This window comes from Homarus americanus, unplaced genomic scaffold (assembly GCF_018991925.1).
Source record: "Homarus americanus isolate GMGI-L3 unplaced genomic scaffold, GMGI_Hamer_2.0 scaffold48220, whole genome shotgun sequence".
NCBI classification, from domain to species: Eukaryota; Metazoa; Arthropoda; class Malacostraca; order Decapoda; family Nephropidae; genus Homarus; species Homarus americanus.
In genome coordinates this window covers 3,518,269-3,545,510 of record NW_024755060.1, presented here as the reverse complement: position 1 = coordinate 3,545,510, position 27,242 = coordinate 3,518,269, and the positions used below count along the sequence as shown (strand labels likewise).

The 27,242-nt window shown below is 44.7% G+C and overlaps 1 protein-coding gene across 3 annotated transcripts in view; it reads left to right on the top strand.

Moving 5' to 3' along the window:
* Positions 1-27,242, top strand: part of LOC121856295 (homeobox protein PKNOX2-like) — a 172,305-nt gene that overhangs the window by 13,933 nt on the left and 131,130 nt on the right. For all 3 annotated transcript variants that reach the window (XM_042351747.1, XM_042351746.1, XM_042351749.1), the window contains exon 2: positions 9,336-9,507. In XM_042351747.1, the coding sequence (XP_042207681.1) occupies positions 9,336-9,507 (172 nt within the window). The remainder of the gene's footprint in view (positions 1-9,335; positions 9,508-27,242) is intronic.

The window sequence follows — 27,242 nt, the reverse complement described above, 5'->3', positions numbered from 1 at the left end:
GAAAATTGTTTTACTAAAAATTTATCAAAAAAAATGTATAAACAATATTTTAGTAAAAGGTTTATCTGAAAAAAAATGATATAAAGAAAATGTCTTTATTTTTTCCTGAAGAGTTTTACCCGTACAAAGGAGGAAATTTACAAACTGAATATATCGTTCCACTGTAAGATTTTACCACGAGGGAAAAAATCATAAATTAATATCAAGAATATGTTTTCCTGAAAGGTTTATCTGGGAAGTAAGAATAAATTTACATGAAAGAAAGAAGAAAAAAAAATCAGAATAAAGAGAAGAGGAAGGCAGACGGCGGAAAATGCGAGCGCCATCATTATTTTTGTATCTATTGAAAACAACTGAAAAACGAGCGCTCTTAAATATCGTAGACGCCTTGGCTAGTATTGGCCAATATTTTGTTTATGTGGTCAAAATTGTTGTTCTATTATAATGCACCTCCTACATCTTGTTTCCTCCCCCTCTCCCTCCCTCTCCTCCTCCCCTCCTCCCCCTCTCCCCCCTCTCTCCTCCCCCTCCCCCTCTCTCCCCCCCCCCTCTCCTCCCCCTCTCCTCCCCTCTCTCCTCCCCCCTCTCTCACCCCCCTTCTCTCCTCCCCCCTCTCCTCCCCCCTCTCCTCCCCTCTCCTTCCCCTCTCCTCCCCCTCTCCCCTCTCCTCCCCCCTCCTCTCCTCCCCTCTCCCCCTCTCCCTCTCCCTCTCCTTCCCCTCCCCCTCTCCCTCCTCTCCTTCCCTCCTCCTCCCCTCCCTCCCCCCTCTCCTCCTCTCCTCCCCTCTCCTCCTCCTCTCATTCTCTCCTTCCCCTCCCTCCCCCCTCTCCCCCTCTCCCTCCTCTCCCCCCTCTCCCTCCCCCCACCCACCTCCTTCCCTCTCCAAATGTCTGGCACAGGAAGGGAGGGGCATATCTCTCTCTCTCTCTCTCTCTCTCTCTCTCTGTTATTCTTGTATATTCTGAAACACAATACAGTAAATACAGTTATATTACAGAGTACAGTGTGAATTAACAGTCATTAAACAAGTTGTAGTAATTAAGTACACTTGTGGGGCCTGTAAGTACATGTTAAGTGAGTGATGTAGTGTTGAACGGTACATAAATTGCTCTTAAGCAGAACCATTAGTAGGTTTGATTTAGAGGCACTTTTTGGCTCTTAAGTAAGTGTTAAGTGAGTGATGGAGTGTGGTAGTGGTGAACCAAATACACACACACTCATACACACTCACACACACACACACACACACTCCACACACACACACACACACACACACACACACACACACACACACACACACACCGGCCGCCACTATCTCTGTACCTCTTCAGAATACAGAATGGGAATAATGCCGCAGATTTTTCAAACTCTTTAGGAAACACGAAGCTGAGAACAGTTTTATTAAAGGGAAAAAAATTAGTTGCTTGAAACATGTAGTGTGTGTGTGTGTGTGTGTGTGTGTGTGTGTGTGTGTGTGTGTGTGTGTGTGTGTGTGTGTGTGTGTGTGTGTGTGTGTGTGTGTGTGTGTGTGTGTGTGTGTGTGTGTGTGTGTGTGTGTGTGTGTGTGTGTGTGTGTGTGTGTGTGTGTGTGTGTGTGTGATAATAATAATTAACGGTTTATTGAAAGATCAAGGCTGCCGGAAGGCTGAAAATATACAGTTACATAATTGGGGAATGGGTCTCTTGATTTACAAATAATATGCAAGTAACATAAGTGATACAAATATGATATATAATAACTAGGTGGGAGAAGGTTAAACTACAGGGTATTTCAACATAGTGACAGTGCAAAAAGTAAGATTGACTGGGAGTGAATACACTGGTTGATTACAAGTTATTGATAATTTTTACAATGGTTGGGACTGGGCTGTTCTTATAGCGATCAGTTCGTGCTTGTCTGTGTGTGTCTGTGTGTGTGTGTGTGTCTGTCTGTCTGTCTGTTGCTTTTTAAATATAGCGAAATGTGTTTGTGTGTCGCTTTGTATTGCATATTTAAGTTTAAAAGTCCACCGTGACAACATTACCCTCTGCCAACATCTCATTTCCCAGCCAACATTACCCTCTGTTGTTAACAGTATTCTTCCTCTGCCAACGTCATGCTCTTATTCCAAAAACACACTCCTCCTGCCAACACCACCATCCCCTGCCAACATTAGCCTCTCTCTGCCAACACCACCATCCCCTACCAACACCACCATCCCCTGTCAACATTAGCCTCCCTCTGCCAACACCACCATCCCCTGCCAACACCACCTTCCCCTGTCAACATTAGCCTCCCTCTGCCAACATTAGCCTCCCTATGCCAACATTAGCCTCCCTCTGCCAACATTAGCCTCCCTCTGCCAACACCACCATCCCCTGCCAACACCACCACCCCCTGCCAACACCACCATCCCCTGCCAACATTAGCCTTCCTCTGCCAACATCCGTATCATTATCGTTCCACCTTTATAAACATGGACCTCCCCTGCCAACACTCTTTGCCTTCTGTTCTGCCAACATCCCTGGCCCTTTCACTCTGACAACACTCTTGAACTTCATGTTGCCATCACTGTACCTATGTGACCCACACCTCCAGTGTCTGCCATCCCCCCCACACCCTCTGCCAACACTACCACCCCCTCCTGCCATCCCCCCCACCCCCTCTGCCAACATTACTCCCTTGTCAACACGTCGCCAACTTGCCTTTTACCATGCGCGTCAACCCTCCTTTCTGCCAACATCACTTTCCTCCTGCCAACAGCGTGCCAACATGGTTTCACCTCGTTTTATCCCTCCTGCGAACATCACATCTGCTATGCCAACACCATGCCAACTTGACTCTTACTTTAAGCTTCCTCACTGCCAACATTTACCCCTCTCCTGACAACATAGACCTCAGCTTAAACGTCATACTTATTCCTTACCAACATAGTATTCACCTTCCACCCTGCCAACATGGTTCCTCACCTTAAACCTCCTCACTGCCAACACCATCATTCCCTTCTCCCCCCTCCTACCAACGTAGTTCAAGCCCTCACTGCCACCACACCACCACCACCCCCTCCTGCCACCACCACCACCCCCTCCTGCCACCACCACCACCCCCTCCTGCCAACACCACTACCCCCTCCTGCCAACATGGTTACTCACCTTAAGCCTCCTCACTGCCAACATCAACACCACCCCATCCTCCTGCCAACACCGTGCCAACATTGCCATCACCCAGAGCATCATCAGGAGAGATTAAAGTGAAGTGGTTCGGCTCGTCAATTTGGCCCCCATTCATACGTGACATAAGAGCGATATTCATGTTTACAATATGAGGATCAGCCGCCGCCTCTGAATGGGAGACGTCGCAATTTATGGGTAAATTTTAATAACGCCTCTAATCTCCAAACCCCACTGTGGGAGATAAAGGGAGGGAGAGAGGAAGGGGGGAGGGAAGGAAGGAGGAAGGAAGGAAGGAGGGAGGAGGAAGGAAGGGAGGGAAGGTCGATGGAGAGAAGGTCATGGGAGGGAAGGTCATGGGAGGGAAGATCGTGGGAGAGAAGGTCATGGGAGGGAAAGTCATGGGAGAGAAGGTCATGGGAGGAAAGGTCGATGGAGAGAAGGTCATGGGAGGGAAAGTCATGGGAGGGAGGAAACGTGGAAGAAGAATAAGAGGGAAGGTCATGGAAGGGAAAGTGAAAGATTAAATAGAAAGGAAGTTTATGGGAGAGAGAGTGGAGGAGGAGAAAGGAAAGGATGGAAAAGGAGAGGAAAGGTCTTGAGGGGAGGGTGAGAGAGATGAGGGAGGGAGCGGGGGGGGGGCTGCGTTAGTCATATACAACAGTGAAGTGAGAGTAAATGAGAAAGGAAAGAGGTGAGGTAGGGGGGGGAGGGAGAGAGAGAGAGAGAGACCCTACAGTGAGAGATGAAAGGAGAGAAGAGTTGGTAGAAGGGATGGATACCCTGATTGGCTGACTTAAGATATAAACAACGCATCTGATTGGCTGGCGTAAGATATAAACAACGCATCTGATTGGCTGGCGTAAGATATAAACAACACATCTGATTGGCTGAAGTAAGATATAAACAACACATCTGATTGGCTGGCGTAAGATATAAACAACGCATCTGATTGGCTGGCGTAAGATATAAACAACGCATCTGATTGGCTGACGTAAAATATAAACAACACATCTGATTGATTATGTAACGTAATATGATATAAACAACGCATCTGATTGGCTGACGTACTACCCAATTAACTCTACACCTGTGACAGAAATTACCCAATCAGAAGATGTAAAAATGATCAGCAAAACACCTTTTTTTTTAATCAGACGAAGATCAGGTAAATCATTCAGAGATATAATTTGGTAACTTAATACATAACAGTAGTGACTTGAGTGACAGTCTGTATAGTTGCAGAGGTATTGTTTACATTAGGGAGGGTGTGGTGTGGTAGGATGGTGTGGTGTGGTGGGATGGTGTGGTGGGATGGTGTGGTGTGGTGGGATGGTGTGGTGGGATGGTGGGATGGTGGGATGGTGTGGTGGGATGGTGGGATGGTGTGGTGGGATGGTGTGGTGTGGTGGGATGGTGTGGTGTGATGGTGTGGTGGGATGGTGTGGTGTAGTGGGATGGTGTGGTGTGGTGGGATGGTGTGGTGTGGTGGGATGGTGTGGTGTGGTGGGATGGTGTGGTGTGGTGGGATGGTGTGTGGTGGTGGTGGTGGAGTGGTGTGGTGGTGTGGTGGGGTGGTGTGGTGTGGTGTGGTGGGGTGGTGTGGTGTGGTGGGATGGTGTGGTGTGGTGGGATGGTGTGGTGTGAGTGGGATGGTGTGGGTGTGGTGGGATGGTGTGGTGTGGTGGGATGGTGTGGTGTGGTGGGATGGTGTGGTGTGGTGGGATGGTGTGGTGTGGTGGGATGGTGTGGTGTGGTGGTGTGGTGTGGTGGGATGGTGTGGTGTAGTGGGATGGTGTGGTGTGGTGGGATGGTGTGGTGGGATGGTGTGGTGGGATGGTGTGGTGTGGTGGGATGGTGTGGTGTAGTAGATAACAGGGCTTGGGTATAAGATAGTATATATTACGTTGAATATATCGAGTGTAGGTGTATATATCCGTGCGTGTGTGTGTATGTACGTGTGTGTACGTGCGTGTACACCTGATGCATGTATAATAGTATTTTAACATTTTACGAGATGGTCATCACTCACGAGTCATACACATTACAAACGTTTACTCACTGTGATCATCGTTAAAGCTTGTATTAAGGGTCATTTTCTGGGCATAAATAACGCATTTTAACCTTCAATTGACAAAGTATTACATCTCTTTTAGGGAGGACCCACCGCTTCTACACTAGGGGTTAGCATTGTGTTAACTACCACCGTAAATCACACTCAGATCAACATTCACTCAGAACTATATTTCAAACATTATTTTCCCTCTGATTGATAAAATGACAAAGGAAAATAAATCAGTAATATTTATTTTCAAGAGTAATATTTATATTCGTTTGTTTGTGTTAGTAAACATGCCATGGTTAGTTTAAGCTTATCTCTCTTGTAAACATAAGCTTTGTTTATGTTAAGTAACTCATGTTAAATTGAACTAGACAAAGTTCTGTTGTGTGTGAGGGTAATTGCCAACAAGGCCATTGGATAGTTGAGTTTTTATCTGGGTTGACACAATGTCTCTTAATTAAACCAGTTGGTCAAAATCAGTTGTGTTCCTTCGGTCATTTCAAAGACAACAATGGCCATTTTTTGTTTATATATTACATGTATTTTTTGCTCGTTCACTGAAGACATTAATAAATCATAAAATAAATACAACTACAAAATACAACAAGGAAATAAAAAAACTGGATAAGTCAGAATTAAATGTGGATTATTTCAGCTTTTTTTTCCCCCATTAATATACTGTCGGGCGGTGAGTAACTGAGTATCGGTACTTCCCGGTAAGTTACGGAAAGTTACTGCCATGGAGGAAGTTGTTTTTCTCACACTTTGAATTATACTTACGATTTTTGGTGACGTTTATCGCCTTTGTGAAACGTATAAAATCTTGTATTTATTTAACATTATTTGTCTTTAAAGTAAGAATACCATCACGCCGGATATTTTACACTCCGAACGACCTATCATGTCGCCAGGTAACAGACCAGGTGTTGTCTCTACTAATGAGGTTACCTACTAACATACACACACACCTGGTACCTGTTATCATAACATCCAAAACAATTACAAATATATCTAATTCAGTTAATATTATCATGTAACGATATATAAGCGACATATATTAATTATAACTATATCGCCTCATTTAGTGTTGATATCGTTTGTTTAAAGGTAGGTGTTTAGTTTGTTCTCCCCAGGTAATGTTTAATTAAGGTAAATGTTTAGTTTAAGTTACCACACGTCTCAGGTGTTGTGTTCAGGTAGGAGTAATTAATGAACATTCCTCAAATTACGTTTATAAGCTTCACCTTTGACATTTACTGAAGGTTAGGTGAACATGTGTGTGATTGCATCGTTGTGTGATCGATTTCTTGCAGGTGGGTGGGGTGGGGAGGGCTGACTGGCTGGCTGGGTGGGGTGGTAGATGTCTTTGCGTGTTTGGGTATTTGTGTGTGTGTGTGTGTGTGTGAGCGCTAGCAAAATTCCTTATCTCCAAAAAAATTTACAAATAAACCAAAAACAAAACGATAAAACCCTCACCTCACTTAAGACTTCTCACTATCCTTTCAACAATAACCGCAAACAAACGCAAACAAACACAAACAAACACACAGCTGACAACACGAACCATGACCCATGATTCTTGGATTTTATTTACTTTCAGGATGTCGTTCGTGACTAATCAGGATTTTTTAAGCTTACTTTTCATTTAATGGGGATATAGAGTTCATTCACATGATAACTCTGTGTCCCCATTAAAGGAACCATCTGTGTGTGTCGTATATAAAGTGTGACTGTCTCGATTAGTTTTTTTTGATGAGTTATGGAGAAATATCTTCTCTTACGAACCTCTGAGACTTCGATTCAGGTTTCCAGGTTTATAGAAATTAAGGTAAATATCCTTGGTTATTCTGGTCCAGGTAACTATTGTCACCTGGTTTACCGAGGCAAGTGTAAAGGTTTGTTTTGCCCTGTGTGTGTGTGTGTGTGTGTGTGTGTGTGTCAAAACCTCTCATAAATGATGGCAAACTTCACACAATACCGTAGACTCATAATTTAACCTCGGGGTGATATTTTAACCTATTTTAACACGAGGATGAAAGGAGGTAACGTGATAGAATGTTAAATTATGTCACTGGGACTAACGTAAGTAGCTATAGGTCATTCTTATCACAATACAATATCCTAAACTCAGAACTCAGGCACAAGAAGGTGTGCGGTGGATGAGAGGTTATGACTCGTTTCTTGGCCTAAGGTTCATGCGTTCGATCCCAGGGTTCTCATAGGCCACCAGGCAGGATGTATATGAGTACTGAGCTTTACAGTTGAGGAAGTGAAGGAGGTCGAGTGGTGTGCCGATTACCATTGAGAAAGGAAAAGTTTGAACCAATTAAATGTGTCTGTCTGTCTGTCTGTGTCTGTCTATCTGTATCTATCTATATATCGGTCTGTCTGTCTATATATATCTATATCTGAAAATAGTATCAAAAGCTGAGAGTTTAACCTGGATAATATTTCAGGATATTAAGCAAGGTACTGAGAGAGCCAGTCATGGATTGTGTGTGTGTGTGTGTGTGTGTGTGTGTGTGTGTGTGTGTGTGTGTGTGTGTGTGTGTGTGTGTGTGTGTGTGTGTGTGTGTGTGTGTGTGTGTGTGTGTGTGTGTGTGTGTGTGTGTGTGTGTGTGTGTGTGTGTGTGTGTGTGTGTGTGTGTGTGTGTGTGTGTGTGTGTGTGTGTGTGTGTGTGTGTGTGTGTGTGTGTGTGTGTGTGTGTGTGTGTGTGTGTGTGTGTGTGTTACTTTTAAACTCGTTGTGCAATGACTGTTTGTTAATTTAACCTTGTGTAACATCTTAACCTGGTGTATAACATAACAACAGGCAGTAAAATTAACAAGAAAATTTGAAATATAAATAATTGTTAATATGTATTTAAGTATATTTAACAATTTTATTCAATATATTAACCTACGAATTTAACTTTGGATTGTAATTTTACCTGATTTTCTTTTATTTTATTTATTTTTTTTTTTTACATGGGAGAGAGAGGCGCCTGGCATAGGTAAAGGAAGGTTGAACTATGACTTAGGGAATTTGTGGTGTGTGGAGGCGGTGGCAACTCTGTCCCAACACCTGGTGGGAGAAAGTTTGAGAAAAGCTGACTGCTACCTGGGGGTGAGGGGGGGTGTTGAGGGGCAGGGTGTAGATGGTGATGGGAGGTGGAGGGTGGAAGAGGAGGGATGATGGGGTGGGTGATGGGTAGGGGGGCATCTTGTTGAAGGGAGAGGGGGTATCTTTGCAGTGAGGAGGGGAGACCTTGGTTTGGGGCGGAGGGTGGCTGGTTGGTGTGAGGGGTATCCTGTCGTTTGGGGAGGGGGAGAGGGCATTTGGTGGTGAGAGAAGGTATCTCTAATGGTTGAGGGGGAGAGAGGCACTTGGTAGAGGAGGCATCCTGTTGGGGAGGGGGGATTCTTGGGACGAAAGATCTGGGGGGGGGAATCCCATAAGACGTAAAATCACTTGTTTCAGTCAAGAGTCATTGTCAGTGTTCATCAATAAATGTTCAATGTTCTTCAATAAATGTTCACCTGTTCATATATGGTGTTCATTACATGTTATAAAATCGTAAAAAAAAATTATAGAAAAGTCTTATATATTATTAAGTGTTATAAGAAAATTACTTCAATGCGGTACAGTAGAATATTTGAACTGGTGGGATAGAGGAAGCTGAGGAAGATTGAGTGTCAGTGTAGGTGGTTGTGAGTCAGTGTAGGTGGCTGTGAGTCAGTGTAGGTGGCTGTGAGTCAGTGTAGGTGGCTGTGAGTCAGTGTAGGTGGCTGTGAGTCAGTGTAGGTAGTGAGAGTCAGTGTAGGTGGTTATGAGTCAGTGTAGGTAGTGTGAGTCAGTGTAGGTAGTTATGAGTCAGTGTAGGCGGCTGTGAGACAGAGTTATCATATTAATCATGGTACTTATGTGACTGCGTTTTGGTTTCGCTATGAACACGTTTTGAGGTGAATAATTACAATAATTAATAGCTGTCATATTTCCTCTCTAGGGTAGGATGAGTTATGACCGTGATTTTCCTTGTGTGTGTGTGTGTGTGTGTGTGTGTGTGTGTGTGTGTGTGTGTGTGAAAAATTCCTGATCTTCATGTATAACAACTACTAACTCCGTCATCTCTCTCGTCTGCAGGCACCCGCTCTTCCCGTTGCTGGCTCTGCTGTTTGAGAAATGCGAACTGGCGACACAGAGCGCAGATTCGGTGAGCAGCGACTCCTTCAACTTGGACATCCAGGCCTTCGTTCAGCATCAGGAGAGGGACCGTAAGCCCTTCCTCATGAACGACCCGGAGGTTGACGGCTTGGTAAGTACCCCCAGAGAAGTGTATTTGTAGCTGTAGTTGAATTCTTGTAGCTACAGCCTCGATCCCAGGGGCTACAGTGTTCTGGGTGTCAGTGTAATCAACCAGGGTGTCAGTGTAATCAACCAGGGTGTCAGTGTAATCAACCAGGGTGTTACTGGTCGTCGCCAACAGCCAAAGTCGTCTCGGAAGCTGAAAGTAGTCGTCAACTTTCCTCCTGAAGGTCTCTGGTGGTCTCTGTGATGTTTCTTCTATCTGTTGGTTAGGTTAGGTTAGGTTAGGTTAGCATGTGGTGGAGTAGGCGGGGGAGTTAAGAGACACATTTTAATACCGGATAGAAATATTAGTTGTGGGTGACAGTAATAAGGCGAGGGGGGTGTGGTAGTGGTGTGGTAGAGAGGGTCGAGGAAAGGTAGTGGTGTGGTAGAGAGGGTCGAGGAAGGGTAGTGGTGTGGTAGAGAGGGTCGAGGAAGGGTAGTGGTAGTGAATTGTGGCAGGTAGCGGAGGTATAGTGGTAGAAAAGATTGGTTGATTTGTGTGGTAAATAGAAATGGGTGTAGGTAGGGTGTTGGAGGAGAGAGAAAGGGGGGAGGGAGGAGGGAGGGGGGATAGGGAGAGACAGAGAGGGGGGGGAGGGAGAGGGTGGGGAGGGGGTCATGGATGTAGCAGTGCACCTCCAATATTCAGGATACAACTCACCAGCAGGTCATAGGTTCTTTCCTACCCTCCGTGCTACACCTGAATGCTAAATCACCCCTACATTTTACTTGTGTTTGCCCGCTACCTGTATTCCCCTCCCCTCCCCTCCCTTCCCCTCCCTTCACCTCACCTCCCTTCACCTCCCCTTACCTCACTTCCTCTTTCCTCCCCTCACCTTTCCTCCCCCCTTCACCCCCCTTCCCCTCCCCTCACCTTTTGGTATAGTGTATTGGGCCACTTTATATACCACTGTAGAAATATATTTGCCATATGTTTTTATCTGGGAAATATAATATAAATATTCCTCCTTCAATATAACAAACGATAAGAAATCACAACAATACATACATTATATATTCCAGTATAATTAGCGATAAAAAGCCTCAATTATCGGTGAAAGAAAATATAATTACTTGGCTATAATCGCCCAAGAGATTAATATAATTGTCGATGGAATTAAATTATAGATCTAAATATGACTGCCGGTGAAAAAAAAAACAATTGTTATACAAGAATTTAATTGGGAATTTAATTACTGTAATTGGTGATAAATTGGATGGAATTGGCAGTTAGAATAATATATTCATCTGGACATAATTGGTGATAGAAGATATAGATTTTAACACCACTACACACCTGGCTATAATTAACACCACTACTTACCTGGCTATAATTAACACCACTACTTACCTGGCTATAATTAACACCACTACTTACCTGGCTATAATTAACACCACTACTTACCTGGCCATAATTAACACTACTTACCTGGCCATAATTAACACCACTACTTCCCTGGCTATTATTAACACCACTACTCACCAGGCCATAATTAACACCACTACTTACCTGGCTATAATTAACACCACTACTCACCAGGCCATAATTAACACCACTACTCACCTGGCTATAATTAACACCACTACTCACCAGGCCATAATTAACACCACTACTTACCTGGCTATAATTAACACCACTACTTACCTGGCTATAACACCACTACTTACCTGGCTATAATTCACTACTCACCTGGCTATAACACAATCACTACTTACCTGGCTATAATTAACACCACTACTCACCTGGCCATAATAACCACTACTTACCTGGCTATAATTAACACCATCACTCTCCTGGCCATAATTAACACCACTACTTACCTGGCTATAATTAACACCACTACTTACACCTGGCCATATTACTCCCCTACTTACCTGGCTATATTACTCCCCTACCCCCTCCTTCCACTCACTCCCCACTCTCCCCCCTCCCCATTCTTTCTACCCCTTCCCTCCTGCCATCTACCACTTCCCCATCCATTCTCCACCCCCACCCCTACCTCACCCTTACCTTCACCCAACTCCTACCCCACTCCACCACCCTGAACATCACTCCCCACCCCCCAGATACTCAGTGAGGGAGGGGGTAAAGGCTGATATATGTGTAGACGTCACCATGACCTACCTAACCAAGGCTGCGGCGTCAGACGGTAGAGAGAGGAGAGGAGGGGGAGGTGGGGAGGTGAGGGGAGGGGGAAGGTCTGCAGTCATCGATATATTTACAGTCGAGTTGTATATTATTCTGTTATACGGTAGAGGGAGTCTTCCGTTACACACCACTGCTTCTCTCTCTCTCTCCCACCTAGTAAATAGTATGGCATTTTGATTTCTTTTCTCCTCCTCCTCCTCCTCCTCCTCCTCCTCCCTCCTCCTCTCCTCTTCCTCCTCTCCTCTCCTCCTCCTTTATATCCGGCTCATAGTTAAAGTTTGCTATTATGGTCTCTATATCCGGTTAATTATTACCTTCTCAACAGCATCTTATCTCATCATTCGGTTTAAGTCATTTAGTTTTTTTTGGCACTTTTTTATCCGGCTTTTTCTGGGGAGGAGAGATCATTTCTTCTCTACATCCGGTTTATAAATTGTCTTTTTGTTTTGTCCGGTAAATAAATCCGGTTTTTAATGTGAGTAAAATTTTTTCCATGACTAATTATCTAAGAATTGATATACTACTAATTACAGGGATTTAATTACATCCTTGAATCTCAGGTAATTATATAAATTTCATTGTTAATTTATATTCGGTTAAATATATCTTACATTTACGGATTATATTAAAAAGTGTATAATTTTGTCATTCATCTTAGTACGGTTGATATTCCCTTCATTAACATATAACAATAATTTATTTCTATCGATAATTATATTCAGGTAAAATTTGTATTATATATTTTTTATTTAATTATTGTAAGTATTGTTTAGATATATAATTGTATCGGTAGTTATAGGGTGATTATATGCGTTCTTACGGCCATTTGAATTAAGGTTTATTTTGGCTTGGTTCTGTCTGTCTGGGTGGGTGGGTAGGTGTATAAAGTAGGTGGGTGTGTGTGGGTGTAGTAAGTGGGTGTCTGGGTGGGTGGGTGTATAAGTGGGTGTCTGGGTGGGTGGGGGTCAAGATAGATGCCCTGAAACATAGGTTAATTCTCTATGTCAAAGGTGAATTCTCTGTCAAAGGTGAAAGTTCAAGGTCTCAGCTGGAGGTCAAACGTCACATTGAACTGGGCGTATTAGGAACCGCAATGCCTTTTTTTTTCTTTCTTTTTTTATGGATTTTCTAACATTATGGCCGCTTGAGAAAAATATATATTGAATTATATACATTTTGTGGGTTTTGAATCGTATTTTGTGACTTATTTTACAGATGACAAGAGGAAGGGCAATTAGCATATATTTAAGTGTGATAAATCTTTCTATTTTTTTCTTACTTACCTTTTGGGGTCTTTTTTTTATTTTATTTTTACTTTTTTTTGCGCATTTTAGACTCGTGTTATTGCAGGTGGAAAAAATAGAGATATTTCTTTCATAATTCATTGATTGAGGCTGTGTTTGACCCCATCCTTCAGGTCTCCCACCGACAGACATATTTCCGAACGCTTCAAGTGTTACGAGATGGTTGAGCGTCGCCGCGTCCTGTAAAACACGTATCTCTCAACTCACAGGCAAATATTTTTCTGAGAGAGCCATAACTCGTGGCCGCCTGTCCCGCCTCCCGACTCCTACACCCCCACAACCTCGCCTACCACGAACACCTTTATTCCTCCGCCCTTGCTTTACCCACACCTTCAGGGACGCCTTGTGGCAGTGAGCATCGTCGTGGAGAAATCATCCTCCGTGTTTCTATTTCAGTTTAGCTTGTGGGTGAGTGGGATTTAGTGGTCCGTTTAGGCGAGGGTTGACTGTAAAAGACACGCATCCCTTCCCACCTGCAGTTCCCAGACTTATAATTTTGTGTACAATTCGAAAAGGTTTGAGTGTTTCCAACTAACCCTCAGTAATGATCGAGACATAAGAGGAGTCCCGGATGTGTGTGTGATTATCCTCATCTCGTGTCATAAACCCTTGAGTCTCCCCAAGTATCTGACAACAACACAACGTCCACACACCCACACCAGAGATGACATAAAGGTCTTTAAAGATTACGGGAATAAATCGTCAGCTGGCACCTCTGGAACTCGTAAACATTGGGAGAACATCAATTTTGGCGCGCATTGCAGTCAGCTGATCGGGAGGGGGGAGCCGCCTAGACGAGGGCTTGGTTCCTCTGGCGTAGCCCTTAAATCCCCCCCGATACCCGGCACCAGAATTATACATGTGTGATTCCCGCCGAGTACATTTTTAAAGCAGAGATACCTGTTGTGTAATTATGATGAGGCGGGAGCCGAGGGAGATCAGGTGATAGTAGCTTCTCAAATATGTACTGGCGGGCCGGTTTATTCTGATTGAAATGAGATTACCGTAAACCCGCGCCGGAATTATACACCTGTGGTTCCCGTAGGGTCATTTTTGGGGGGGTAAGATACCTGGTGCATAATTAGGCAGAAGTGGTACTCTAAGGCACCATTAGATTTGCAGGTGCTCGCTCAGTGGGCCAGTGTGCGCCCCATGTTTTGTAAGGCCCTCAACCAGCACCGTGGGCCAGGAGTGTGAGGTTGTCTACAGCCGTAATGCGTATATAACCCTAATCCCACCCCACCCGTCCCATACCCCACCCCATCATACCCCACCCCACCGTACCCCACCCCACTTCACCCCACCCATACCCCACCCCACCCATACCGCACTCCACCATACCCCACTCCACCATACCCCCACCTCCATACCCCACCCTCCATACCCCACCCCACTTCACCCCACCCCACCTCACTTACTCCCCACCCCCACTCCACCCCACCCCACCCCACCCACCCCACCCCAATTCTACGCACTTCACCCCACTTCACCCTACCCCACTTCACCCTACCCCACCCTACTCCACGTCGTGACTTTTAATCGAACAAAATCCCACCTGGTGATTTTCCACGAGTCAGTATCCAATGATATTTTTCCCTCACAAGAACTTCACCCTATTATTGACAATTGTACAAAAGCCTTACCAGATTTGTTTTCCATTGGGTTAGGTTAGGTTAGATGTTTTAGACTTCACCATAGCTGCGTTGGACGTATACCCGGCAACTCGGTAAATCGGCTTGTCAAGAAAATCGGGTATAGGGCTGACTAACGCATTCATAAAGATTGCAAGCATACATCACACACACATAAATACACAGACATATGAAGCTAACACACACACACACACACACACACACACACACACACACACACACACACACACACACACACCTACCTGGCTATGTCTTTATGTCCCTCTGATCAAACTTTTTTGTCGCGTCGGAAAAAAAACACTGGTCTATGTAATAATCTCCCGCCCTTCCTCTCTCTGGCCGTGTGTGTGTGTGTGTGTGTGTGTCACCCCTTCGTCCTTATCCCTCTCTATCTTACTGTCTCTCCTCCTCCTCTCACCTCATTCCCTCTCCGCCTCTTCCTTACCTAATTTCCTCCTCATTTCCTTCCTCCCCGTCAACTCACCCTTACTCGCCCCCTCCTCCCCCCTTCCCTTGCCTGCCTCCCTTTACTCCTTCCCTCCCTCACACCTCCCTTCCCCCTCCTTATCAACCCCGACCCTTTCCTTCCTCCCTCAGCACCTCCCCTCCCCACCTCAACACCTCCCCTCTCCCCACCTCAACACCTCCCCTCTCCCCACACCCCCTCCCCGACACCCCACCGCCTCCAAAAGCCAACAGGGTGTAACAACCTCACCTCAACCATCCTGATTTGCCCCTCCAAGAGCCACGACCCGGCCCTTCAACATTAATGATGACTTTAATCATTTGTAAGCTGTGAGTAGACGCCATTACAGACTTAGCGGAAGGAAAAATAGAAGCTGAATTAGAAATTTTACGCCGGTGTGGGGGGAGGAGGGGGAGGCTGAGGGGGTGTTTTAAGGGGGTGAGGGGGTGTTTTAAGGGGGGAGGGGAGTGGTACCTGACGTCTTGGAAGCTTTTCATATTAATCATTCACCTGTTTCACATCTGTTTCACACTTGTATTCCTCTTCTTACCTGCTCACTAATTATTTCAAGATGGTGGGCCAGAAGGACTTTTAACACCCGTGCAGGTTAGGTCGAGTTCCATAGTTTGAACAGGCGAGTATGTCGACCTTGTTACTCCTCGAGTGTCCTTCTTTCCTCCACACTAATTATTTCAAGAAGTTGGTGGTCGAGGACTTATGCAGTGTGCAAGTTTACTCAATCTGTAAGGGGTGAATAGGTCAGATTTTCGACCCATTCACACCTGTATTCCCCCTCCTTACCTGCACACTAATTATTTCAGCAAGATGTTAGTCTGTAAGGACACACCCACCTGTGTAAGTAAGGTCGAGCTAAGTAGCCTCAATCGGCCAGATTTTCGACCTATTCAGATGACTGTGGTTGGGTTGTTAATGCCTCATATACACTCAATTCTGGATCTATAGTTAACTTGTGTTGACGTTAATTTTGGCGTAAAAGGTGACTTCGTAGAAGCACATCACCTCGTCTACACATGTAAGGAATAAATCACAGCCAACCTTAAGGCTATTTGTCTGTAAATCTAGCTCGGGACTCTCGGTCTTATAGGCCTCAGTTGTGTAACACTGTATTGGCCTCATTAGAAGCTACACTTCCCCCATTGAAGCTCAAGTGGCCAGTTATTTTCTTCATTTATTTTCTCTACAACTGTTCCAGCCACTTTTGACACAGTTAGCGGTACCAGTCACCTACAGTTAGCGGTACCAGTCATATACAGTTAGCGGTACCAGTCATATACAGTTAACGGTACCAGTCATATACAGTTAACGGTACCAGCATATGCAGTTAACGGTACCAGTCATATACAGTTTACGGTACCAGCATATACAGTTAACGGTACCAGTCATATACAGTTTACGGTACCAGTCATATACAGTTAACGGTACCAGTCACATACAGTTAACGGTACCAGTCACATACAGTTAATGGTACCAGTCATATACAGTTAACGGTACCAGTCATATACAGTTAACGGTACCAGTCATATACAGTTAACGGTACCAGTCATACAGTTAACGGTACCAGTCATATATACAGTTAACGTACCAGTATATACAGTTAACGGTACCAGTCATATACAGTTAACGGTACCAGTCATAAGAGTTAACGGTAGTCATATACAGTTAACGTACCAGTCATATACAGTTAACGGTACCAGTCATACATACAGTTAACGGTACCAGTCATACACAGTTAACGGTACCAGTTTTACTATGACAGTTAACGGTACCAGTCATATACAGTTAACGGTACCAGTTACATACAGTTAGAGGTTTCTGTCACTTAAATCGTGCAGTAAATATCGTAATATAAAGTTCCGTATATTTAATTCATAAGAGAACCATTTGATCTTCGTATGTGTGTGTGTGTGTGTGTGTGTGTGTGTGTGTGTCAATTTTATATAAGTAATTTGTGCTGAGAACTTTACCACCATCCACCACTCACTCACATTTGCTTCTGGTTGCTGACACTACTAACCCACCTCACCCACTCACCTCTCACCACTAATCCTCCCTCACCACTATCGCAAGCAATCCTCCTCTCCACCACTACCCCACCTCCACCACCACCACCATTCACTCACCACCACCTCCTGCTCAGTCCCCTCACCACCACCTCCCTTCACCACCACCACCACCACCTCCCCCATAGTCCTCCACCATCACCTTCACCACCACACTCCTTCACAGTCCTCCACCATCACCTTCACCACCACCACCACCTCACTAGCTTCGACTAATTAATTCTTCACCACTAACACTCAATTAATCTCACCACCACCACCACCTCATTAAGTCCTCCACCACATCAATTCTTCACTAATTACTCCATTACCCCCCTCCATATCCATTAACCATTAAATATCTATATATAATTCCCACTTATTATTTACCACCCTTAATATTTTTCTCGCTTTCTTATTTATTCTCTCTTCGTGTCTCGTATTTCTTCCTTTATTCACGTGTTTGTTTTGAGTCCTTTTTATCCTCTATGTCCTCTGGTGTTATGTGGATATTTACAGTGTTTTGTTTTATAGTCAATCTGTACAGCTGTTTGTTCGTTAATCTGTAATATCGTATGGAAGTATTACGTTACTTTTTCCTACTTTAGATTGTATTTGTAGTTTTTTTGTTACTTGTGAATTTTGTTACTTTTTTATGATTTTTGGAGGATCTAGTTAAGGTTGCCATTTGTACTGTTACTCGTTGTTCCGTCTAACCTAACCTAACCTAACCTAACCTAACCACCTCTTACAACTCATCTCTACGTAATGAGTTCCAACACGTCAACAACCTCCATCATCATCATCATCATCATCATCATCATCATCATCATCATCACCACCACCACCACCACCACCACCACCTACATGCACCTCCTCACCATCAATTGCTGTGAGTGCACTGGGCCCTCGAGTGCTGGCACCTCTCACACTCACACTCTCACGCTCTCACTCCAGGACAGCTCTTCACCGTGGATCACAAGAGTGGGTGCTTGACGCCCTGGTGGCTGGGATGTCATTAACATTCACACCAACCCGGTACTCCTGTGAAGGCCATAAAAGGAGAGGACTTTTGAACCTGTGGAATCGGTGTGTGTAATCAAGAAGGACACGTGAAAACCGAGTGTATAGAGACGAGAGTAATTGCTGCCTGGTGTAGGTGTAGTCTGACGGAGGAGGAGGGGTGAGAAGGGAAGGGGAGGGGGAAACGAAGGGGGGAAGATGAAAGAGGGGGTGATTCAGAATTTTTTTTTTGTGGCCTGAAAATAAATTCTTTGAAATATCTCGTCCAAACGGGATATATAGAACTAAAAGTAATTGATCTTTGGTTTATATTTATTCATAGGAAAAAAAATTATCTGCGAATGGAGACGTCAAACGGAATCTATAGACGGGATGGTATTTGAATCTCCTTAATGGTCTGTGCGAGGTGGGGGGGGGGGGGGGGGGGGGGGGATTCAGGACCTTGTTTATGCCCTGAAAACAAAACCCTTTGAAAAATGTCGTCAAAAACGGAATATTTACAAAGGGAAGTATTTGATCTCTGGTGGAGGGAAGTATTTGATCTCTGGGTGATGGAGGGAAGTATTTGACTTCGATGGAGGGAAGTATTTGATCTCTGGGTGATGGAGGGTGACGATCTTCGGGTGATGAGGGAAGCATTTGATCTCTGGGTGATGGGAGGGAAGTATTTTGATCTCGATGGAGGGAAGTATTTGATCTCTGGGTATGAGGGTGCCATTTGATCTCTGCGATGGAGGGAAGTATTTCTGATCTCTGCGATGGAGGGAAATATTTGATCCTGGTGGAGGAAGTATTTGATCTCTGATGATACATTTGATCTCTAGGGTGATGAGGGAAGTTATTTGATCTCTGTGAGGGAAGTATTGGATCTCTGGGTGATGAGGAAGTATTTGATCTGGTGATGGAGGGAAGTATTTGATCTCTGCTAGGAGGGAAGTATTTGATCTCTGGTGATGGAGGAAGATGATCTTCTGGGTGATGGAGGGAAGTATTTGATCTCTGGTGGAGGGAAGGGCTGATCTCTGGGTGATGGATAAAGACGATCTCTGGGTGATGGAGGAAGTACTAGATCTCTGGGTGATGGAGATTTGATCTCTGGGTGATGGAGGGAAGTATTTGATCTCTGGGGTGATGGAGGGAAGTATTTGATCTCTGGGTGATGGAGGGAAGTATTTGATCTCTGGTGGAGGGAAGTATTTGATCTCTGGTGGAGGGAAGTATTTGATCTCTGGTGGAGGGAAGTATTTGATCTCTGGTGGAGGGAAGTATTTGATCTCTGGGTGATGGAGGGAAGTATTTGATCTCTGGGTGATGGAGGGAAGTATTTGATCTCTGGGGGTTGGTCCACTGGGAAAAAAAATGTGTGTTGACTCATCCAGATTTACGATCTTTTGTTCATCCTGTGAAAAATAAATTGTTTCATAGATTTTATCAGGACAAAAAATATACAACTATTGTATTTGATGTCCAGGTGTTGTATTATTGTGTATCGTAGGTTAGGTTAGGTTAGGTTAGGTTAGGTTAGGTTAGGTTAGGTTAGGTTAGGTTAGGTAGGGTTGTTTAGAAAGGTGGTTAATTATTGTAGAAAGTTGGGTAATTAATTTTCACGATATTAAACCAGATTTAATTCATATTTTCACGATATTAAACCAGATTTAATTCATATGTTCACGATATTAAACCGAGATATTTAGAACCTTATTTGATTCCCAGGTTTATCATAGGTTTAGTAACGCATTTAAAACCCCTTTGTCTTTCTATCCCTAGTAACAATGTCTTTCACGGGTATTTGTTTTAGGTTTATGAAATTGAGAAAGAAAAAAAAAACACAAAAATAAAAGTCAGCTCTGGTTTTTCTCGTGGATGTTACGCCGGTGTTAAAATATTCGTGGCTTTTGGTGACCTGAGATTTTTATTGCTAGGTAGGATATCTCTCTCTCTCTCTCTCTCTCTCTCTCTCTCTCTTCATACACATTTAATATACATAAGTGGTAGCGTATTTCATGCAAGTGTCAAGGAACGAGAGTGTAGTTGACTTCAAACAAGTGGGCAAGAGTGCGTATTAGCGTTGACAAGTGTGTACAAGTGTGAAGGGTGAACAAGTGCCAACCTAACCTAACAAGTTGCTCATAGGAAGATAGAAAGAGTAGGTAGACAGGTGTTGAAAGAGAGCTTAGAACAGGTGTATCTAATTAAGGTGCAACCAAAGGTATACATATGTAGACAGATAGCAACGAAAGGGTTAAGTACAAGTGTAAACAAAGTGCTAACAAATGTAAAAATAACATGCTAAAATTATACCCCTTTGTAGACTAGTGCAGACAAAATCAAGAACTGTAAACAAGTGCAAACAAGAACATAATAATTACGAGTAGAAGCGCGCAAACAACTCCAATAAAACGCAATATTTTTTACACCAATGTAGACGCGTGTAGACAAGATCAAGAAAGTCAAAACAAATGTAGACAAGTTCAAACAGGTATAAACCCAATGAAAACAAGTCGAGAGAAGTTTGAGAGCTAGTGTAGACAACGGCCAGATGAGAGAACTGTGGGGTGTGAACAAGCGTCCTGACTTAATATTCAAACCCCCGTATCAACTTTTCATCTCGTGTTCCAACAATGTTCTGCCATCACGTGTTTTTTTATTCATTGTTCCTAGACTGTGGGAGGGTTGGCCAGCGTGGGGGGATTCTTACTGCTTGCTTTCTTGTATTTTCCACCCCTAATAAAACTGCATATTTGAGGACGCGTTTTGTTGCCTCGGTTAAGTTAGGAAATTGAGTTTAATCTAACTTAATCTCACGTTAAGTTAATCTAATATTTTCTTAACCTAACCTATCAAATAAAACTGTATATTTGAAGACACGTTATGTTGCCTCGGTTAAGTTAGGAAATCGAGTTTTATCTAATCTAACTTAATCTCATCCTAAGCTACTTATAAATGTGTATTATTAAGTTTTTGTACGTAAAATATCCACTGAACTGAGGAATGAGAACCGGATTTATGTGGTTTAGAAGTTACGACACAAGGACGGAATCATAAAGGCTCATACGTTAAGTAAACACACACACACACACACACACAAACAGGTTCTCATTCTCAAAGGTTCACATGTTCAACTGTCTCTTAAAGGGTGATACTGTCTCTATTTACCTCACTCAAATTAACTCACAAATAAGGTGTGTGTGTGTGTGTGTGTGTGTGTGTGTGTGTGTGTGCTCTCATAGATGGTGTTCGAGCTATAAAGATTCTATGGATTAAGTAAAGATTAAGGTAACCCAGTTTGTCTTACCTTGAGATTAATCACCCTATTGCTAACCTAACCTAGCAGTCTCATTAAATCTCATTGCTTGGTTAATTTAACATATCCTATCATACCTTAACCTAACCTAACCTACCTTACCCAACTCTATCTTACCCTACCCTACCCTACTCTACCCTACCTTACCCAACCCTACCTTACCCTACCTACCCTACCCCACCCCCTACCCCCCCTCCACCCAACCCCCCACCCATCACCCCACCTATCCCCCACCCCCCCACCACCCACCCCACACCACCTCACCTAATTCCCCTCCTCCACCCCACCCTCACCCTACCTCACCCCTACCCTACTCTACCCTACCTTACCCAACCCTACCTTACCCTACCCTACCTCACCCTACCCTACCTCACCCTACCCTACCCTACCCTACCCTACGATTATTATTAGAAAAGTTATTTATTAAGAGGAAATATTAAGGAGGTGATCACGTATTAAACCAGTAATTTCGTGTACAGTGTTGCGAGTTGTTACGGTCGCCCTTAAAGGTCGCTGGCTGTCCTTGGGTTAATGAATCCACCAATTGAGTGAAGGAACTGAGCACTGATTGTCAGGCCTCTCGAATGCCCAAGGCTACGTATGTCATGTGTCATTATAGGGCAAACTTTAACTCGTTTTGGTTAGGACATGTGTGTGGTTGTGTGGCTATGTATGCGAGTTAGGACATGTGTGTGGTTGTGTGGCTATGTATGCGAGTTAGGACATGTGTGTGGTTGTGTGGCTATGTATGCGAGTTAGGACATGTGTGTGTGGCTATGTATGCGAGTTAGGACATGTGTGTGGTTGTGTGGCTATGTATGCGAGTTAGGACATGTGTGTGGTTGTGTGCTTATGCAGGTTAGGACATGTGTGTAGTTGTGTGGCTATGTATGCAGGTTAGGACATGTGTGTGGTTGTGTGGCTGGCATGAGTTAGGACATGCGTGTGGTTGTGTGGCTATGTATGCGAGTTGGGACATGTGTGTGGCTATGTATGCGAGTTAGGACATGCGTGTGGTTGTGTGGCTATGTATGCGAGTTGGGACATGTGTGTGGTTGTGTGGCTATGTATGCGAGTTGGGACATGTGCGTGTGGTTGTGTGGCTATGTATGCGAGGTTAGGACGCATGCGTGTGGTTGTGTGGCTATGTATGCGAGTTAGGACATGTGTGGTTGTGTGGCTATGTGTATGCGAGTTAGGACATGCGTGTGGTTGTGTGGCTATGTATGCGAGTTAGGACATGTGTGGTTGTGTGGCTATGTATGCGAGTTGGGACATGTGTGTTAGTTGTGTGGCTATGTATGCAGAGTTAGGACATGTGTGTGGTTGTGTGTGTATGTATGCGAGTTAGGACATGTGTGTGGTTGTGTGGCTATGTATGCGAGTTAGGACATGTGTGTGGTTGTGTGGCTATGTATGCGAGTTAGGACATGTGTGTGGTTGTGTGGCTATGTATGCGAGTTAGGACATGTGTGTGGTTGTGTGGCTATGTATGCGAGTTAGGACATGTGTGTGGTTGTGTGGCTATGTATGCGAGTTAGGACATGTGTGTGGTTGTGTGGCTATGTATGCGAGTTAGGACATGTGTGTGGTTGTGTGGCTATGTATGCGAGTTAGGACATGTGTGTGTGGCTATTTATGCTATTTTATTTGGATATGGAGTAAATTTTAACTAGTGTTTTAGGTAGGAAATGTGTGTTTCTGTTTCTCTATGTATGCTATATTGAAAAGGAATTGGGCACCTCTCTCTCTCTCTCTCTCTCTCTCTCTCTCTCCAATAATTCCAACATCTAAGATCAACTAGATTAAAAATTCCACTAGGTCAGGTCAGGTCAAGTTAGGTCATGGTTAGGTCAGACTGTTGACCTGTAATTGAGCGATAATGACACAAGCTAGACACACTGTATAAGACTTAAGTAATAGTAAATAACCTCGATTACTAATTACTAATACTTAACACCTGGGAGACTTATACATGGACGACTGATAGTTAATACCTAGTGACGTATACTTATACATATGATGGCGCTTCGTATTCATATATTTACGAAATCGATTTTATTATTTATTTTTTTGGTGCCGTGAGAGAGAGCGGTGAGGTGTACGTGTTTGGGTCTCTGGTCTATCATTGTCAGTGTATAAATAAACGAAAACCTTATATTTGGCAATTACAGCAATAAATCACGTTTATTTTCAACCATTTGAGTGAACCTAACCTAACCTAACCATTTGAGTGAACACATGGCCGGTAATTTAAAATATCACCTGGAAGTTGGCCAATGCACCCAACACCTTTTGTTTTATTCCAGTGTTACCAACCTTAGCAGCTATATTACCAACCTCTATACTAACCTTCGTCACAAGTATTGCCAGAATAGCTCTCGTTTACACTAGTTTAAGGCTTAACGCATCATTCCGTGGGTTATTATCACCATGGAAAGAGGTGGTAACAGAGTCTGTGGTCAGAGTAGGAGGTGATGTTATTGTTGGTAGAACTGTCTCAAGGCCGGGGGGGGAGGTGGTTGTTATAGCGATTTTTGTCAGTCATAACACGATTACCGCGTCTGGGATTGTCGCCTGGTGTTGTTACGTGGAAATGATCGTACCGTCCAATTACCGTCTCCAGGTTCTGTGCCACGACCGTCCATCACCACATTTCTTATTATGGCGGTCGTGGCCCCAATGGTAAATATGATGACTGATTTAGATTATATGGTCTTGTGGGTGATGGGAATGATCTATGTCCTGGGTGAAGGAATGTAGGGGGGGAGGAAGGTGAGAGAAAGGGGAGAGGAAGGGGTGGGGGAAGGGGGAGGGAGAGGAAAGGGGGTGAAGAGTTGGGAGGAAGGATAGGGGAGAGAAGGAATGGGAGAGGGAGAACATGGTGGGAAGAATGAGGAGGGGAAGGGGCAGAGGGAGGGAAGGAGTGAGGGAGGGAAGGGGCAGGGAGGAAGGAGGAGGGGAGGAAGGGGCAGGGAGGAAGGAGGAGGGGAGGAAGGGGCAGTAGGAGGAAGGAGTGAGGGGAGGAAGGGGCAGTAGGGAGGAAGGAGTGAGGGAGGGAAGGGGCAGTAGGGAGGAAGGAGGGAGGGAGGGAAGGGGCAGTAGGAGGAAGGAGTGAGGAGGGAAGGCAGTAGGAGGAAGGAGGAGGGAGGGAAGGGGCAGAGGGAGGAAGGAGGAGGAGGAAGAAGCAGTAGGAGAAGGAGGAGGAGGGAAGGGATAGAAGGAGGAGGAGGGAAGGAGGAGAGAAGGAGAGGGAGGAAGGGCAGGAAGGAGAGGAGGGAAGGGCAGAGAGAAGGAGGAGGAGGGAAGGGCAGGAGGGGAGGATGAGGAGGGAAGGGCAGGAGGGAAGGAGTGAGGGAGGGCAGAGGAGGAGGGAGGAGGAGAAGGGGCAGTAGGAGGAAGGAGGAGGGAGGAAGGGGCAGGGAGGAAGGAGAGGGAGGAAGGGGCAGGAGGAAGGAGGAGGGAGGAAGGGCAGAGGAGGAAGGAGGAGGAGAAGGGGCAGTAGGAGGAAGGAGTGAGGAGGGAAGGGGCAGTAGGAGGAAGGAGTGAGGGAGGAAGGGGCAGGAGGAAGGAGGAGGGAGGAAGGGGGTAGGAGGAAGGAGGAGGAGGAAGGGCAGTAGGGAGGAAGGAGTGAGGGAGGGCAGAGAGAGGAAGGAGTGAGGGAGGAAGGCAGGAGGAAGGAGGGAGGAGGGACGAGATGGTAGGAGGAAGAAGGAAGGAAGGGGAGAGGAAAGGAAAGGAATAAGTGAGGGCAGGTACATACACATAAGGTGACTCTCCTTCTTCTCCTCACCCTCCTCCGTCACTCAGTATTATTATTACTATTATCGTCGTTGTCAATAAATATGGCGGAGGCTGTCGAGGGATAACCACTATTGCTCTCTCTCTCTTTCCATCTTTCCTTCATTCCCCCTCCCATCACCCTTCCTCTCCCCTCCCTCTTATCCCTTCCATTCTTTCATTTCCCTCTCTCTTGTTCTTATCCCTTCCCTCTCACCTCTCCCTTCCTCCCTAGCCAAGTGTCAGGCGCCTCCTTCTCCTTCTACTCACCCCTCCCCCACTCCAGTCAACCACTCAGTCAGTTAGCCAGGCACCATCCCACTCCAGTCACCAACCCACTCAAGTCAGTCGTACTGTATATGGGTGTCACCAACCCACTCAAGTCAGTCACCAGTTCACTCGAGTCAGTCACTAATCTACTTGAGTCAGTTACCAATCCTCTCTAGTCAGTCAACAATCCCTGAGTCAGTCACCATACCGAAAGCACTGGAGACCTTGAGACCAGAGACCACTAGCCAATGAGACGTAAGATATAAACACTTAGCCAATGAGGTAAAAGACTTAAATATTTTCAGCCAATGAGGTACAGTTTAGTCTAATACCAGCCAATGAGGTACAGTTTAGTCTAATACCAGCCAATGAGGTACAGTTTAGTCTAATACCAGCCAATGAGGTACAGTTTAATCTAATACCAGCCAATGAGGTACAGTTTAGTCTAATACCAGCCAATGAGGTACAGTTTAATCTAATACCAGCCAATGAGGTACAGTTTAGTCTAATACCAGCCAATGAGGTGTCAGGTTTCGGTTGTTTTAGCCAATCGCGCATCAGGCCACTATTCTACTACTAGCCAATGAGGTGTCAGGTTTCGGTAGTTTTAACCAATCACGCAACAGATCACTCTATCTTCTAGCCAATGAAGTCTTCAAGTCGTTTATCATTGGCCAAGACGTCAGTGAGACATAAAACAGTACTGGTGTATCAATCTTGCACCAACCAATGAGGATTTAAACCTTTGAAGCGCTGGCCAATAGGGTGCATCCGATCACTCTTGTTCCAAACCTGTTTATAAGCAATTTAGTCTATCGTTAAGCTAATCAAACACCTAATTAATCGACCCCAGACCAATTGAGACTGAGAGCAACAGACAGACCGGCCAGCAGACATATCCGACCCACCATCAGCAAGAGACTGTGCTCGGCTGGGTCGTGACAGCCATAATTATATGCTGCCCGTATCGGCTTCTTTATAGCATTTTGGCTGCCTCCTTGGCGGGCCCAAGTGCGTCGCTGATAGGCTGATGAGGATGAAACGTCACACGGCCCCGCCTACTTCTCCCCAACCCACCAATCAGCTGCCGTGGGTAGGGGGGTACGGGGGGGGGGAGATGAAGGTAATGTATCAGAATTGTAAACGAAATGTCGAGTTTTTGTCGGATCTGAACACTAATTCAGAGGTAATTATTGGCCTCGTAGCGAGTCAGGCGTGGTGTAGGAGGTATTTTAAGTGTTAAGTATTTATAAGTGGGTTCAAGTGTTGTACGGGGGTCACCTGGGGAGACACACTTAGATCAATTAACGCAGGTAGGTCGAGTCCATCAGGTGCGTGTTTGACTCTTCATTAAGTGCGAGGAATTTGTAAGTAATATCACACCTGAGAACCTTGATGAATATTTCAATACACTCAACATACCTGAGGGCATCAAGGGAGTGTATGTTAAGTGTTTTAAGTGTTGTACAGGATCACTTTTGAAGACACTTAAGTGATCTTACGCCCTTCACCTTGAGTCCGTCCTACACCCATTTCTCTCGTCTTTAAGTGTGTTAGTATTTATAAGTGTAATAATACTTCAACTTACATCTGAAGGCGCACTTAAATTCAAGGCACTTCAAAGGCACTTCACTTTTCATCGTAAGGTATTTGTAAGTAGGAATTATGACACACACTCAAATATACACTTTA